This window comes from Eupeodes corollae, chromosome 1 (assembly GCF_945859685.1).
Source record: "Eupeodes corollae chromosome 1, idEupCoro1.1, whole genome shotgun sequence".
NCBI classification, from domain to species: domain Eukaryota; kingdom Metazoa; phylum Arthropoda; class Insecta; order Diptera; family Syrphidae; genus Eupeodes; species Eupeodes corollae.
The window spans coordinates 22,950,870-22,963,973 of NC_079147.1; the positions used below are offsets into that span (position 1 = coordinate 22,950,870).

The following is a 13,104-nucleotide window of genomic DNA, read 5'->3' on the forward strand; positions in this document are numbered from 1 at the left end:
CTCGTAGTATTCATCTGCTTCAAAACGGAAGTTTGGAAGCTGAAATTGTTGGACAACTCCTTCATTATTATTGCAATCGGATGCTGCTCTTGCTTTAAGTACACGGCGAACAGCTAGCTCTCGAATATTTTGGCGATCATCAAACAACATAGCTGATAAAATGTTTTCACAGTGCCCAAAATATCCATTCCGAGCGAAGACAGCATGTACTATTTTTTTTAAATCATCTGGCAAATACCTTGCCAACTAAATTGTCTTAAAAAAGTGCTTTGGCACCATATACGAAGGAAGAATAAACTTTAGCAAAATATTCGACTATCTGCTTCAATGGCTCTTCTGGAGATTCTTTTGACACATAAGTTCAAAGAAAGCGGTGTGCTGTCACCGTCTTGAATGCACCGTCTTGAATGCACCATCATACCAGGATTTTTATCAAAAATTGATCCTTCACGGACATATTTCATAAAAATATTTTTCATCCGAGCTCAGGCAAGACAATGGAAGATCAGGTAAGTTAATTTGAACTGCATATACATTTTGACAGTTCCTTAGATCTTTTCCAATATCACCAGAGTAAGCTTTTGGTCTAGATGTTTTTTCCATAAAGCTTCACAAATAGATGTCTATGAGGCAGTTCATTTGCGTGGAGCATACAAATAGACCATTACAGAGGGCGTTAAATTTGTATCTCAATTTGTCGTATAATTTCACCTCTTAGCCCGGTATTTACATTGGTTCCGTCGCACCCAATAAGTTTAATATTGTGCATTGAGATACCATTGTTGTTGTTGCTCAGACAGACATTCTGAATCTGTCTGCCACCTTCGCAACATTAGGGAGACATTTTGGGTTGGTGTTGAAAAGAGCGTCATTGCCTAACCGTGTTTTTTTTCTAAAGGCATTGAAATCGCAACAGATTCGGCATCTGAAGAGTAGATTTCGGCATCGTCTATTTCAGTGATGAATTGCGTCGGCTTGCTGGAAGAGCTTGAAGCTGAAGAACTCGTCAACTTTCTTGCAAGGGATTTTTGAAGCTTACTGGTTTCAATAACATCGACTGTGCCAATGGTCATTTTTCTTTGAGTCCTTTGATCTTCAAGAAAGGAACGCTCTTTTAATGGAACTTTTTTTTTCTTTTGAACAGGAGCAGCACTTCAAATTGATGTACTTGGAAGTCAAAGAGTTTTTACCATCGTTCTTAAAATCGCTTAACTGCAGCTCAAATGCACCTGACCTTCTGTTTTTTGATGTTTTAAGAAGTGCAGTACTTTTCTCGTTCAGTTTTTTAATTTTGTTCTCAACACTAAGCTTACCAAACGTTGGAATTGAAGAAATAACGTAGATTTGAATGATTTTCGAAGCTGTGAGTGATATTCTTCTCTTCTTCGAGGAAGAAAATGTTGCAACAAACATCTTCGTTAGTTGTCAACAGACGCATCGATAACATTTTTCCTGTTCCAAATATTTGAAAACTTTTCTCTGTGAGCGAGTATCCATTCTAACTTTAATTTCTAGAACAGAATTCCAGTAAAATATTGTTTTCGATTTTCAAGGCAATCGTACTAAAATTTTCTTTTGTAATACACGACCACGAGTGAAAAGAAGTTAGGTTTATTTTGAATTATTAAAATGACACCTAATGCCGGGCAACTAAGTTTTTGGTTTAAAATTTTATTTCAAGCAATGGTGCAAGGAACCAAGGATTCTTTTTCAAATTAAATTTTGTAATACTGCAGAAGTGCAAAAATAAAATTAATAATAATAACGAAAGAAACATTTCAGAAACATTGATTATGAAGAACATGATACCAAAACCCATCAAATTCAATTTTGAACTAAAAAATATAGGTTACTAATAAATACAAAATTCCTAAAAAAAAATGTATAACAAAGGTCTGTTTTTTAAAAATAGGGAATTCTTAAGTTCGTTCATACATTTCAAAGTTGTATAAATAAAAAAAATATGTTTTTTTAATTTTTTTTTTGTTTTGCGTGACCCCTAGCGGTGAAAATAAAAAAAAATCTTAAAATTGGTTTAATAACTATATGCAACTTTTGCGGGGGGTATTTTTTTAGAATTTCAAAGAAAAAAATGTTCACTCCATTGACGAGTTCAATTTGTATTTAAAGTTAAAGTTTAACTCAAACTCAAGTTTAAGTTAGAGTTGAAATTTATCTTCAAGGGATTAAGTTTAGAAAATGCAATACAGGGTTGGAATCGCGTAAGGTGATTGTTGATTGTTGACCATCAAAATGGATGATTTTACTCCACGTAAAGTGATTATCAAATTGACTATCACTTTTTTGTTATGGTTTGTTAGTGACAGCTATTTAGGTGTCACTTTCATATATTTTGATTATTTTTTGTGAGAAAGATGATCTGTGTAAACTTCAGCTCCACTATAAATTTAAAATTTAGTGAAACAAGTGAAACGATATGAAAATAAAAATAAAATGAGGCTGGGATGCGACCCACACTTGCTCAAACGTTTGTCTATATGTACTCGTATCAATTTTTACCAAATTTGAGTACTATTTTTTATGAAAAAACAGACTGTTGGATTTTTATACAAAAATTACTGAATATCGAAAACAATATTATTAAAGTACATTTTTACCAAGTTTTAGTATTGTTTTTGTTTAGAGTCTTATTATTTGTAAAAAAACTGTCAATTCGATTTTTTTTCAAAATTTTATCGAATGTTGAAAACAATTTTTCTTAAAAGAAAAAATTAGTTTGAACCCAATATTTTAAATTTTTGAAAAGATATTTGAGTCGAAAATCAATTTTTACCAACTATCGTTAAATATTTTTTAGGTTTTTAATTTTTTGTACAAAAACTGTTAATTGGATTTTTTTTCAAAATTTTACTGAATGTTAACAACAATATTTTTTGAAAGATAAAAGTAGTTTAAAGCCAATATCTACAATTTTTGAAAAGATATTTGAATCGAAAATCCATTTTTACCAAATTTTATAAATTTTTTTTTTAGGTTTTTATTTAAAAAAAAAACTGACAATTCAATTTTTCTCAACATTTTTCAGAATGTTGAAAAACATTATTTCTTATAAGATAAAATAAGTTTTAAGTATGAATTTCAAGTTTTTAAAAAAATATTTGAATCGATTTTCAATTTTTACCAACTTTGAGTAATGTTTTTTTTTAGATTTTTATTTTTTATAAAAAAAACTGTCAATTCGATTTGTCTCAAAACTTTATCAGATGTCAAAAACATTATTTATTATATACAATTTAATTCAAGTCTCTAGCGTTTTTGGTTCGTAAGATATTTAGGGTTAACCATAATGTTCACCTTTTTCAAACTGCTATGGTAAAAAAAAACACCCACGCAATTTTCTTGAGAGGCCTTTTTGCATCTTTCTGCCCTATTATCTGTATAACAAAATGTATTTGAAACCGACATCTCTTCTGGTTCTTGAGCTATGGACGACGAAAAAACGTAGCGAACGTACCAACGTACGTACACACGCACGCACAGACATCTTTCTAAAAATCTTTTATTTCGACTCTAGGGACCTTGAAACGTTGATAAATGTCAAAATTTTCAATTTTACAAATCGGACGCATTACAAAAACTTCATATGGGAAGTTAAAAAAAAGTGAACAGTTATGTATACTTCAATGCAAATTTTCTATCAGAGCACGAAAAATTACTACAAAAAATTCAATTGATGAGAAACAACTTAAAGACAAAAACAATAACAAAAAAAAACTTAAATCTACTTCCAAAGAAGTTTTAAGGCTAAGAAGTCTTGTTCAACAGCTTCAAATCGTTAGCGATTTTTGCGATTTCCAACTCTTTCTTCCATATTTCAATTTCCTTTTTTAAGAGAGTGAGGTCTTTCGGATTCCTTTTTTCCCGGATATGTGTAAGTTTTTTAATAACATCTCCTATCTCGGCAAGAGTTTTTGGGATGTTCCTCTAGAGCTTGATAAGGCACTGTAGGATCTTGCCAGCTCGGGATGTGCTTCCATGAAAGAGGGTTTCATTGTGTAGCAGTCCTTAACGAAAACAGACATTTTTACTTAATTTATAACGATTGAAAAGGATGCATACTTACATTTTAGCAGAAACAATAGTTTTTAGCACAAAACAATTAAAAATTAATATGATAATAAAACACAACAGCTGATCGAAATGACAAGCCTGTTTGGAAGCTTGAAAATTTCACCAAGTTTCCCAAACCTGTTTTTTTCTCTTATGGGTTTTGATATCATATTATGTATTTAAATGTGCATAAAAATCCCACAAAATTTCATTTCATTTCACAGTGACAGTTAACTATCGCATTACGCGATTCCACTCCAGGTTTAAGTTCAGATTCAAGTTCAAGTCAAAGTATATTTCGAGTTTTACTTAAATTTAAAGTTCAAGTCAGTTTTAGATTTAAAGTTAAGTTTCAGTTGATTTCGAAGTTGAAATTTTGTTTTATTTGAAGTTGGAGTCGAGTTGCAGTTTACGAGTAAGTCTAAGCTAAGTTTGAAGTCGAAGTTTAGTTTAATTTGAAGCTATAGTCATGTTTAATAATAAGTTAAAGTTAAGATCTAAGTTGAAGTGAAGTATTAAGTTAAGTTTGAAGTTGCATATAAAGTTAAATTTGGAGTTGGAGTTGAAAATAAAGTTACAGTTAGAGTTGAAGATCCAGCTTAAGTTCAAGATATATCCTTTATAGTATTATACGTCTCCAGTTGATCCTTATCTTAAATATATCAAATCTGTCTATGTTCCTTCTTAGGGTTGGGTACATATTGTTTTAAGCTATGAACACCTGATAGACATTTAAGGAACAAAAATAGTAGGTTACTTTATATTCAAAAATATACCATCTTATGATTTAAGGGGACGAACTATCTAAAAAAAAGAAATTATGCAAACCATCCAAGAAAAAGAATTCAAGAATATGAACAACCAGAACCCTAAAAGCTATGGGGCATTTCCTAATTTTCCTTCATCTTCTGGTTGTATATTTATTTATATTCTTATTTTTTCAATCATTAAAACTGTTCAGAAAAAAGAAGAAAATACAAAAATTGAAAATACAAAACAGCGAGAAAAGAAAGGAATAACATCCCTCATCCATAGCACTCATGCATACATTTAAGTGACAGCACATGATTAATGGCTGTCAGAGGAAATTGCTCCCGAAACACAAGAAACAGGACGCCACCAAACAACAACAAAAAAAAGGACTCTCTCTCTAAACCATAACAGCGGCAGCATCAGAAGTAGCAAGTGTATTTAGGGAGGAAACAAAATACAGAGTACGAAAAAATAAAAATGAAAAAGAAAATCAATGTCGCACAAGGGATAAAAACTAACAAAAACAAACAACCCTGTTTTATTTTTATTTTAATTTTGTTCCTTCTTTGATGAAAAGCACGAGGAAGCTAGAAATAATGCCATAAAAGCTGGAGGATTCGTTACATTTCACAAGCTATGTAGCGCAAGTATAAATTGAATGAGCGAAAATACCAACGCTAGCGCTAGAGATATGTTAACCTATGCAGTGTTAATGGCATCGCAAACGGGAATTCAATTTATTCAAGAGGATAACGACTTAGAGGGAGCGGTCCTGGCGATGGCGGTGGTGGGAGAATAGAACAGCGTTAATATGATTCAAAAATACAAAATATACAGCAACACAAAAAAACTACTGATAAGATACCGGGGAGAATTTAATTAATTGAAATAAAGATACTTTGACAAACAGTGAAACATGCAATTTAAATATATTATTTTATGGTGAAAATAAATGTCATGTCATATCTACTTTAAGGAGGTTGATAATGGCAAACGTAGGTTATATGTACATCTTTAGAACACAATGCGCCTTACCAATAATTATTGACTAAACAAGCGTTTAGATAAACTCCACGTTAAACTTTAGAGACGAGTTTATTTGTGTGTTAACCAATAACCAAATTAAACACGTCTTTAACTAAACTGTGCTCTATTACATTATCTACTACATTTGTTGCCAAACAGACAGCTGCTGTCGAAATGACATTTGTTTTATTTATGAAATGTCAGCATAAAAGTTTTTAAGTGAAACTATTAAAAGTACCTACAAATTAATTATGAGTTCCGACGATGCAAATATTATTAATGATATCAATATTTTGAAGGAGGTGTCACAATCCCGAAGAAGGAAAATTTACAGAAAAAGGATAGATCCATTCGCTGATTATGACGACAAAGTTTTTTTTCGGCACTACAGGTAAGGTTTTTTTGTCCCAGTAAAAATCATTTTTGTAAAATAACAATTTAAGGTTTGATAAGTCCACTGCGAGGTTTATAATTGATCTTGTCCGGTCAGATATTACCCCACTTTCCAACAGAGGTGGGGCAATTTCAACAGATGTTATAGCACTTACAGCAATCAGATATTTGGCTGCAGGTTCATATCAGAAGGACGTCGGTAAGTTAAAATAATAAGATTATTCTCTCAAATGTACGTAGGTAAATGATCATTGAAACATTTAATTATTTACTTCAGGGGACTGCCACAACATTTCACAACAATCAGTGAGCAATTAATTATTTTAATTATCCTAACAATTTTAATATTGTCTTAGTTACAAGTAAGTCTTAATTTAAGTCCTCTAAGTGGTTCTCAAACTCATTTTCAAATCGAACAAGGATTTGAAAAAAAAGCCATCTAAAAGTAATTCGTTTCGTTTAAATAATTTTCGAAAACACGAAAAAATTACTTTTAGATGGAATTTTTTTCAAATCCTTGTTTGATTTGAAAATGAGTTTGAGAGCCGCTTAGAGGACTTAAATTAAGACTCAGAACCATTTAAAGCCATCCAATGAAGAAACTATTTTGGAAATTACAGGGTGGTTTATCTGGCTATATTGAGAAATGTCTTAATGTATCCAGACAAACCTCACTGTAACTTCCAAACTACTCACTATATTTCGATGATTGAAAGGTTTCCAAGTTTTAATTTAACTCTTCTACGTGCTCTTAGCCCGGTTTTAAATTTTAAGAAGTATTTTAAAAAAATTCCATCTAAAAGTAATTTTTTCGTGTTTTCGAAAATTATTTAAACGAAACGAATTACTTTTAGATGGATTTTTTTTCAAATCCTAGTTTGATTTGAAAATGAGTTTGAGAACCACTTAGATTAGATAAATTATTAAATATTATTTTTAAATGTTTTTTTTAATCTTAAATATTTATTTATTTTAAATAGATTGTATGTGATGCGAATCAGCGCATAACTGATGTTGTGGCACGTTGGAGAGGATCTGCACATGATTCTCGAATATGGAGAGAATCGTCTATTTGCAGCCGCTTACAAAGCATGGATTTGCAAGGAGGAGTTATTCTTGCTGATGGTGGGTACCCTGCTTCAAAAATATTGCTGACACCTTTTAGAGTGTCTGCATCACTCTCCGAACCAGAGAGGCGATATAATATAGCCCATATACATACAAGAAATCACATTGAACGCTTGTTTGGGCAGCTGAAAAATAAATTTCGATGCTGCTTCAATGGTATTCAGCTCAATTACGAGACTTCCAAGGCCTCTATAGTAGCTATATGCATTTTACACAACATATCAAAGAACTTTTCAAATGGTTGGTTTGTAATGTAAAGCAATGAAAACAAAATAATTTTTGATAGATTTCTTTCTTTACAGTGGTATTTGTAGATGACTCTTCTCCAGCAAGCATCTCCGATGAAGTATTTGAGTCTGATGATGGAAATGGTGATGACTTGGTTGTGCTGCCAGGTAGAAGATTAACTGGACGATTTTATCGATCACAGTTTATACTCAAACATTTTACGTAAATAAAATAAACCATGCAAAAATAAAACATAAATTAATGTTTGAAACATATTTAACTATTTTTTTTATTAACTTAAAATAATAAGTATGAATATACATAAATAATTATATATTTAATTCTAAAGGAACGATGAATGAAAAAAAAGCTTAATACTACTTTATCATACAAAAAAAAAATCACAGTTCAGTCTGTGTTCAGGTTTTGTTTCAATCATTGGCTTAAAAAAAAATAACAACTCTAAACATTGTTTTGCTCCATGTTTTGGATTTTTAAATCTACCAACACAAGCTTTCTCTCTTGCACTTCCAATTTTTTTAATAATACTTTTTCCTAAGTATCAGGATATTTTTGTTTTTTTTCTGTTTCCATTTTAACTTGTTCAATTCTTTTTTTTATTAATTCTTCAGATGTTAATATTGTTGGCTTTTTTGCTTTCCTTTTTATTGCCGATCTTTTTGGTGGTGATTTGCCCACATCTTGTGACCTTGTTTTGGGTTTTGTTTTAACTTGTGGTGGTGTTTCAGGTGGTGGTATGTTTTCGCTGGAATATAAAAGATGATTTATGTCAACATAAATTTATTTTGAATAGAAAAATAAATTTACATTTCATATGCCTGAATTGCATCACTATCAAATTCCGCACTATCCAATTGGAAATCGACCGACGACATTGCAGATATTTCAATGTCGATCTCAGAAGGTTCTTTGGGGGGTGTTCCCCCACCAGTTTCCTTCTGAGACCGACTGAAAGCACTTATTTTGCTCCTTGCTTGCGTTTTCAGCCGATTCCATTGTTCCCTTATTTGCTTTGCTGTAAAGCAATAGCCAGTGGCATTGAACATTTCTTGAATGCTCTGCCAAGCTTCAAATTTGGCTTTGAGAGTCTTCCCATCATTCATTTTACTCTCCACTGTTATTGAAAAGGGCTTTACTGCTTCAACCAGCAACTCCTTCATTGCTGGTGTCCAGTTAACGGACCGACTTCGCTTCGTTGCCATAACAATTTACTCTGAAATAAATTGAAATGTTACTTACATATATATTTAAATAAAGAAATTAATCTATTTGTTTACTTTAATTACCTTTTTTTAATTTTGTTTATTTTTATGAACCCACGGTCACGGTCACGGCCAAAAATAAATTTGAAACAGATAAAAGAAAAACGAAAAATTTCTTTTGCTACCTGTCGGAATGACAGCACAAACATGACGTTTACACTTAATCACGAAGTTAAACGCGCGTTTCTCTACTCTAAATTTTAGAGTAACGTTTAGCGTTAAGCTGACTATTAAATTGATTATTGGTATGGTTCATTATTTAGAGTCCACTTAAATATTTAAGTCGTCACTAAATTTGATTATTGGTAAGGCCCAATGAGAATGAAGAATAAAGTCTACCTGTCGTATGTGGAATGTTTTTACGAGAACAAACTTAGCCGGTTTTCGAGCACCATCTAACCTTAATACCAATTAAATTCGAAACTTCAAATGTGAAATATTTAGAATGTTAGATAAGACTATCCACTCCAAAAATTAAAATATCTGGAACATCCGTAATTTATGAATTACATTAATTTTACAGTCACTAAAACCGTAACTGTAGTAACCTAAAGTAGTACCCGTAGCGTGATGGTTAGTGCGAAGGCCTGTCATGCCAGAGGTCTTGGCCTCAATTCCTTCCTCTGCCATCTAAAGTTTTTTTTTGCACGGGTACTGACTCTTGTGAGTAATTGACAAATCGTTCATAAGAGTAATTCACTTCTTGTAGGAAAGTAGATCTGAGGCTGCAATAAAAGATAACAAATATAAGAATTTTAGTCACTGATTTAAAGGCCGTGCTATCCACCCACTTACTTATACTAGGTTTGAATAAAAAAATGTCCAGGTCTAAGAAGAAAAACGATACTTAGTATGAAAATAGGTGAAGCTTTTGTATATAACATTTTTGGTATGCTCTTTTTTACGTTTGAAGTAACCTCAATGTGGCGTTGGAAGTTCCATTTACAAAATCTATGTAAAAAACTAAAAAAACTAATATCTTATATAAACATATTTAAAGCGTTGATCAGTACAGAACAACACAAAGTAATTAGAATTCAAATTCTGTGGAGTGGTACCCGTCCCTTTTTATATATTTGTTATCATTAAATTTATAAATCACGTAGTAATGAAATTTGAAGTAAAACAAAAAGAGGCTGGTATGCGACCAACACTGATAGTGTGGGTTTTTTTATAAATCAAAAAAACTGAGAGAAAAATGTATCACCTCGAAAATTTAACGAATATAAAATTAATTTATCTCCAAAACAATTTTGTGCCAAAAAAATAACGTTTTTAACATCTGGTAAGATTAAGAGAAAAATGAAAATGACGGTTTTTCTTATAAAAAACTAGCGGCTCGGTACGTGCTTCGCTACGTATAAGGCATATTAATAAAAAAGAATTGGGTACTCTTACTATGGTGGGACTATATGGATTAGTCTAAAACAGTTGGAACAGGCAATTTAAAGTTGGCCATGTGAAAAACATTATTCCTCCAAATTGACACCACAAACGTGAAGTGTTTGCCCTTGGGCATATGAACATCGCAAATGATAAACGCACAGGATATTGTAATCTTTTGAATTCAAATGGCATATCAGTTGGAATCATAGGGATACTCAGTATTAAACACACTTCTCCTTTTGATTTATCAGTTAAGATTGTAGCTTCAATCAAATTTGGCAATAACTTTTTCACTGCCAATCTGGATCCATTACACAGTTTTGGTGGATTAATGTTACGCAATAATATAATCAAAGAACCAATTTTTAGATTCAAGCAATGCGGTGATATATGAATTCTAATCCGATTTCAATTAATTTAAAAATTCAATTGGATAATTCATTGTCTCATCTTGATTCATAACACTGTCAATTGATTTATATGTTGTGACTACACCTGGCAGTTTCGCTTAAATTTGAAAATTAATGGTATTGATATGAATGTTTGTCGGTGCTTAAATGGTGCGTCCTCTTCAACAATCATGATTTCTATAATTCTGAAGAATATTTGGAAAAAAACATTCAATAAACTCATCTATAAATTGCGCAATTGTACAAAAATTGTTCGGTAAAGTGATCAATCCGTTGGTACTGTCGATTGGTATTTTGCCATCACCAATTTCCAACAATTGTTTTGAAAAATCATGGGCAGTTGCATCATTATGTATGTGAATACGCATATTAATGTTCAGTGTCAATTTTCGTACATATCTCCAAATAACTGATGACTTCAAACATACGTTTATTTCATCAGTAGGAGTTGATCGAGAAATGACAGGCAATGTTTGACGAAAGTCCCCTGATAGAAATATCAGAGCCCCACCAAAACAGCTGTTGAAAATCTTGCATTGTTTGATTAAATGCTTCTTTTGATTTTTTGTTCGCCATGGTGCACTAATCCCATAAAATAATTGGCGTCAATCGCAGTACTTTTGCCATTGCAGAATTTCTCGAAATATTGCAAGTTGGAGTTTCAATCACCCGTACATTCAATGGCAATTTTAATGCAGAGTGTGCGGTCCGACCACCTTCTAATAATCTAGCAGCAATTCCAAAAAAATTTAGTTATATTCGATTGTATAAATAAACGTTAACCATTAGAATCGAACTCCCGCTCACGTTGCAATTCACCCGATTGTATTAATGCTTTATTTACAATCGTTAGACACATAATATCTTCAATTATTATTACAGCTTCTTTCTACATTTCTAAGGTAATCAACAAATGTGGATTTTTTTAAGTATTAGTACAAATTGTTTGCATATGGGAGTATAGAAAGATGTTGATTTTACACCTTTTCAATTTTTTTTTAATTTTCTCTACTTACAAACCTTCTCTGGTCTCGAACGAATAATTCAAGACCAAAATTAGCCAAATCGAAAAAGGCATTGTTGAGTTATAACATTAGAACGAAAAATGGCATTGATTTTTATATACATATTTTTAATATAGATAAAAACCTAAAACACATTACTCAAAGTTGGTAAAAATTTAATTTCGACTCAAATATCTTGTCAATAATTTGAGATTATGGCTTTCAACTAATTTTCACTCAAAAGAAGTATTGTTTTCAACATTAAGTAAAATTTTAAGAAAAATCAAACAAAAAATAAAAACCTAACAAAAAACCAAACTAAAACTTGTTTAAAATGCAAGTGCTTTTCAAAAATTTAAAATATATCTTAAAACTTTTTTTATTTCACATAAAATCTTGTTTTCGAAATTCAGTGTTTTTTTATAAAAGTCCAACAGTCCATTTTTCCATTAAAAAATTAAAAAGAAATGGTACGCAAATTTAAGAGAAATTGATGTTCGGCTCTTGATATCTCTCAAATTAATTTCATTCATTTAGTTTGTACAAATTTTAAAATTGGTAAAAATTTGTTTTCGACTAAAAATCTATTTAACAAAACAATATTTTCAAACCAAATTATTTCTTTATGTGAAAAAAATATTGTTGGTAATTTTAAAATTTTTAAGAATAATTCAACTGACAACTTTCTTAAACCAACACGAAAACCTACAAACTTTTAAGCAGACAAATCCGCAGACGGGATGGGAAGATATCAGTGTGGGTCGCATCCCAGCCTTTTTTTAATTTTAATTTTTTATGAAAAAACTGTCAATTCTCTTTTATTCTTGGTTGCACGAAATTGTTTTGGAGAAAAAATCATTTTTTTATTCGTACAATTTTTAAGGCGACAAATATTTTTTTTTTGATTTCTAACCAACATTTTCATCTTTTTTTTTTAATTGCTATCTAAAAAAAAATAACGCATTTTTTTGAGAATCCTTTCTGCATTTTTATCTGTAAACAAAAAATAATTCGAAGTCGATATCTCTACTGGTTCTTGAGCTATGGACAACAAAAAAACTTCGCGTACATACGGGCGTGCGAGCGTACGTACACGCACGCACTAGAGGACCCTTGAAACGTCGAGAAATGACAAGATTTTCAATTTGACAAATCGGATCGATTACAACAATTTTCTATGGGAAGTTAAAAAGAAATGGCAACTATTTCTTAAGTAGTTTGTGTTTTTTTCGTTGATGTTAAACACTTTAGAAAATCAGAGTTATTAGAAATTTTTAAACTTTAAAATTTCCATAGTTCTCGTTTTCCGTTTAATTTTTATGATGAGTTATTTGAAGTGAGCAGGGTGGGAATTTTCTACTGATGATTTAATTATCGCAACTCCAGAATGTATTTTAAAAAAGAGGCTGGGATGCGACCCAC

At 31.3% G+C, this 13,104-nt stretch overlaps 3 protein-coding genes across 3 annotated transcripts; 2 read left to right on the top strand and 1 right to left on the bottom strand.

Annotated features, from left to right (window-relative positions):
- Positions 1-5,894: 5,894 nt before the first annotated feature.
- LOC129952742 (uncharacterized) lies at positions 5,895-6,561 on the top strand. Its single transcript, XM_056065584.1, has 3 exons — positions 5,895-6,241; positions 6,294-6,442; positions 6,521-6,561. Exons 1-3 carry the CDS (start codon positions 6,102-6,104, stop codon positions 6,559-6,561), a joined length of 330 nt encoding a protein of 109 aa, XP_055921559.1. The 5' UTR covers positions 5,895-6,101.
- Positions 6,562-6,867: 306 nt separating this feature from the next.
- LOC129941313 (putative nuclease HARBI1) lies at positions 6,868-7,861 on the top strand. Its single transcript, XM_056049913.1, has 2 exons — positions 6,868-7,611; positions 7,674-7,861. The coding sequence occupies exons 1-2, from the start codon at positions 7,335-7,337 to the stop codon at positions 7,823-7,825; spliced, it is 429 nt and encodes a 142-aa protein (XP_055905888.1). The 5' UTR covers positions 6,868-7,334; the 3' UTR covers positions 7,826-7,861.
- A 72-nt stretch (positions 7,862-7,933) lies between these two features.
- Positions 7,934-9,159, bottom strand: LOC129941312 (uncharacterized). The gene is made up of 3 exons (XM_056049912.1): positions 8,907-9,159; positions 8,428-8,833; positions 7,934-8,365 (listed from the first exon to the last, which is right to left on the bottom strand). Exons 2-3 carry the CDS (start codon positions 8,820-8,822, stop codon positions 8,155-8,157), a joined length of 606 nt encoding a protein of 201 aa, XP_055905887.1. The 5' UTR covers positions 8,823-8,833; positions 8,907-9,159; the 3' UTR covers positions 7,934-8,154.
- Between the last annotated feature and the right edge of the window lie 3,945 nt (positions 9,160-13,104).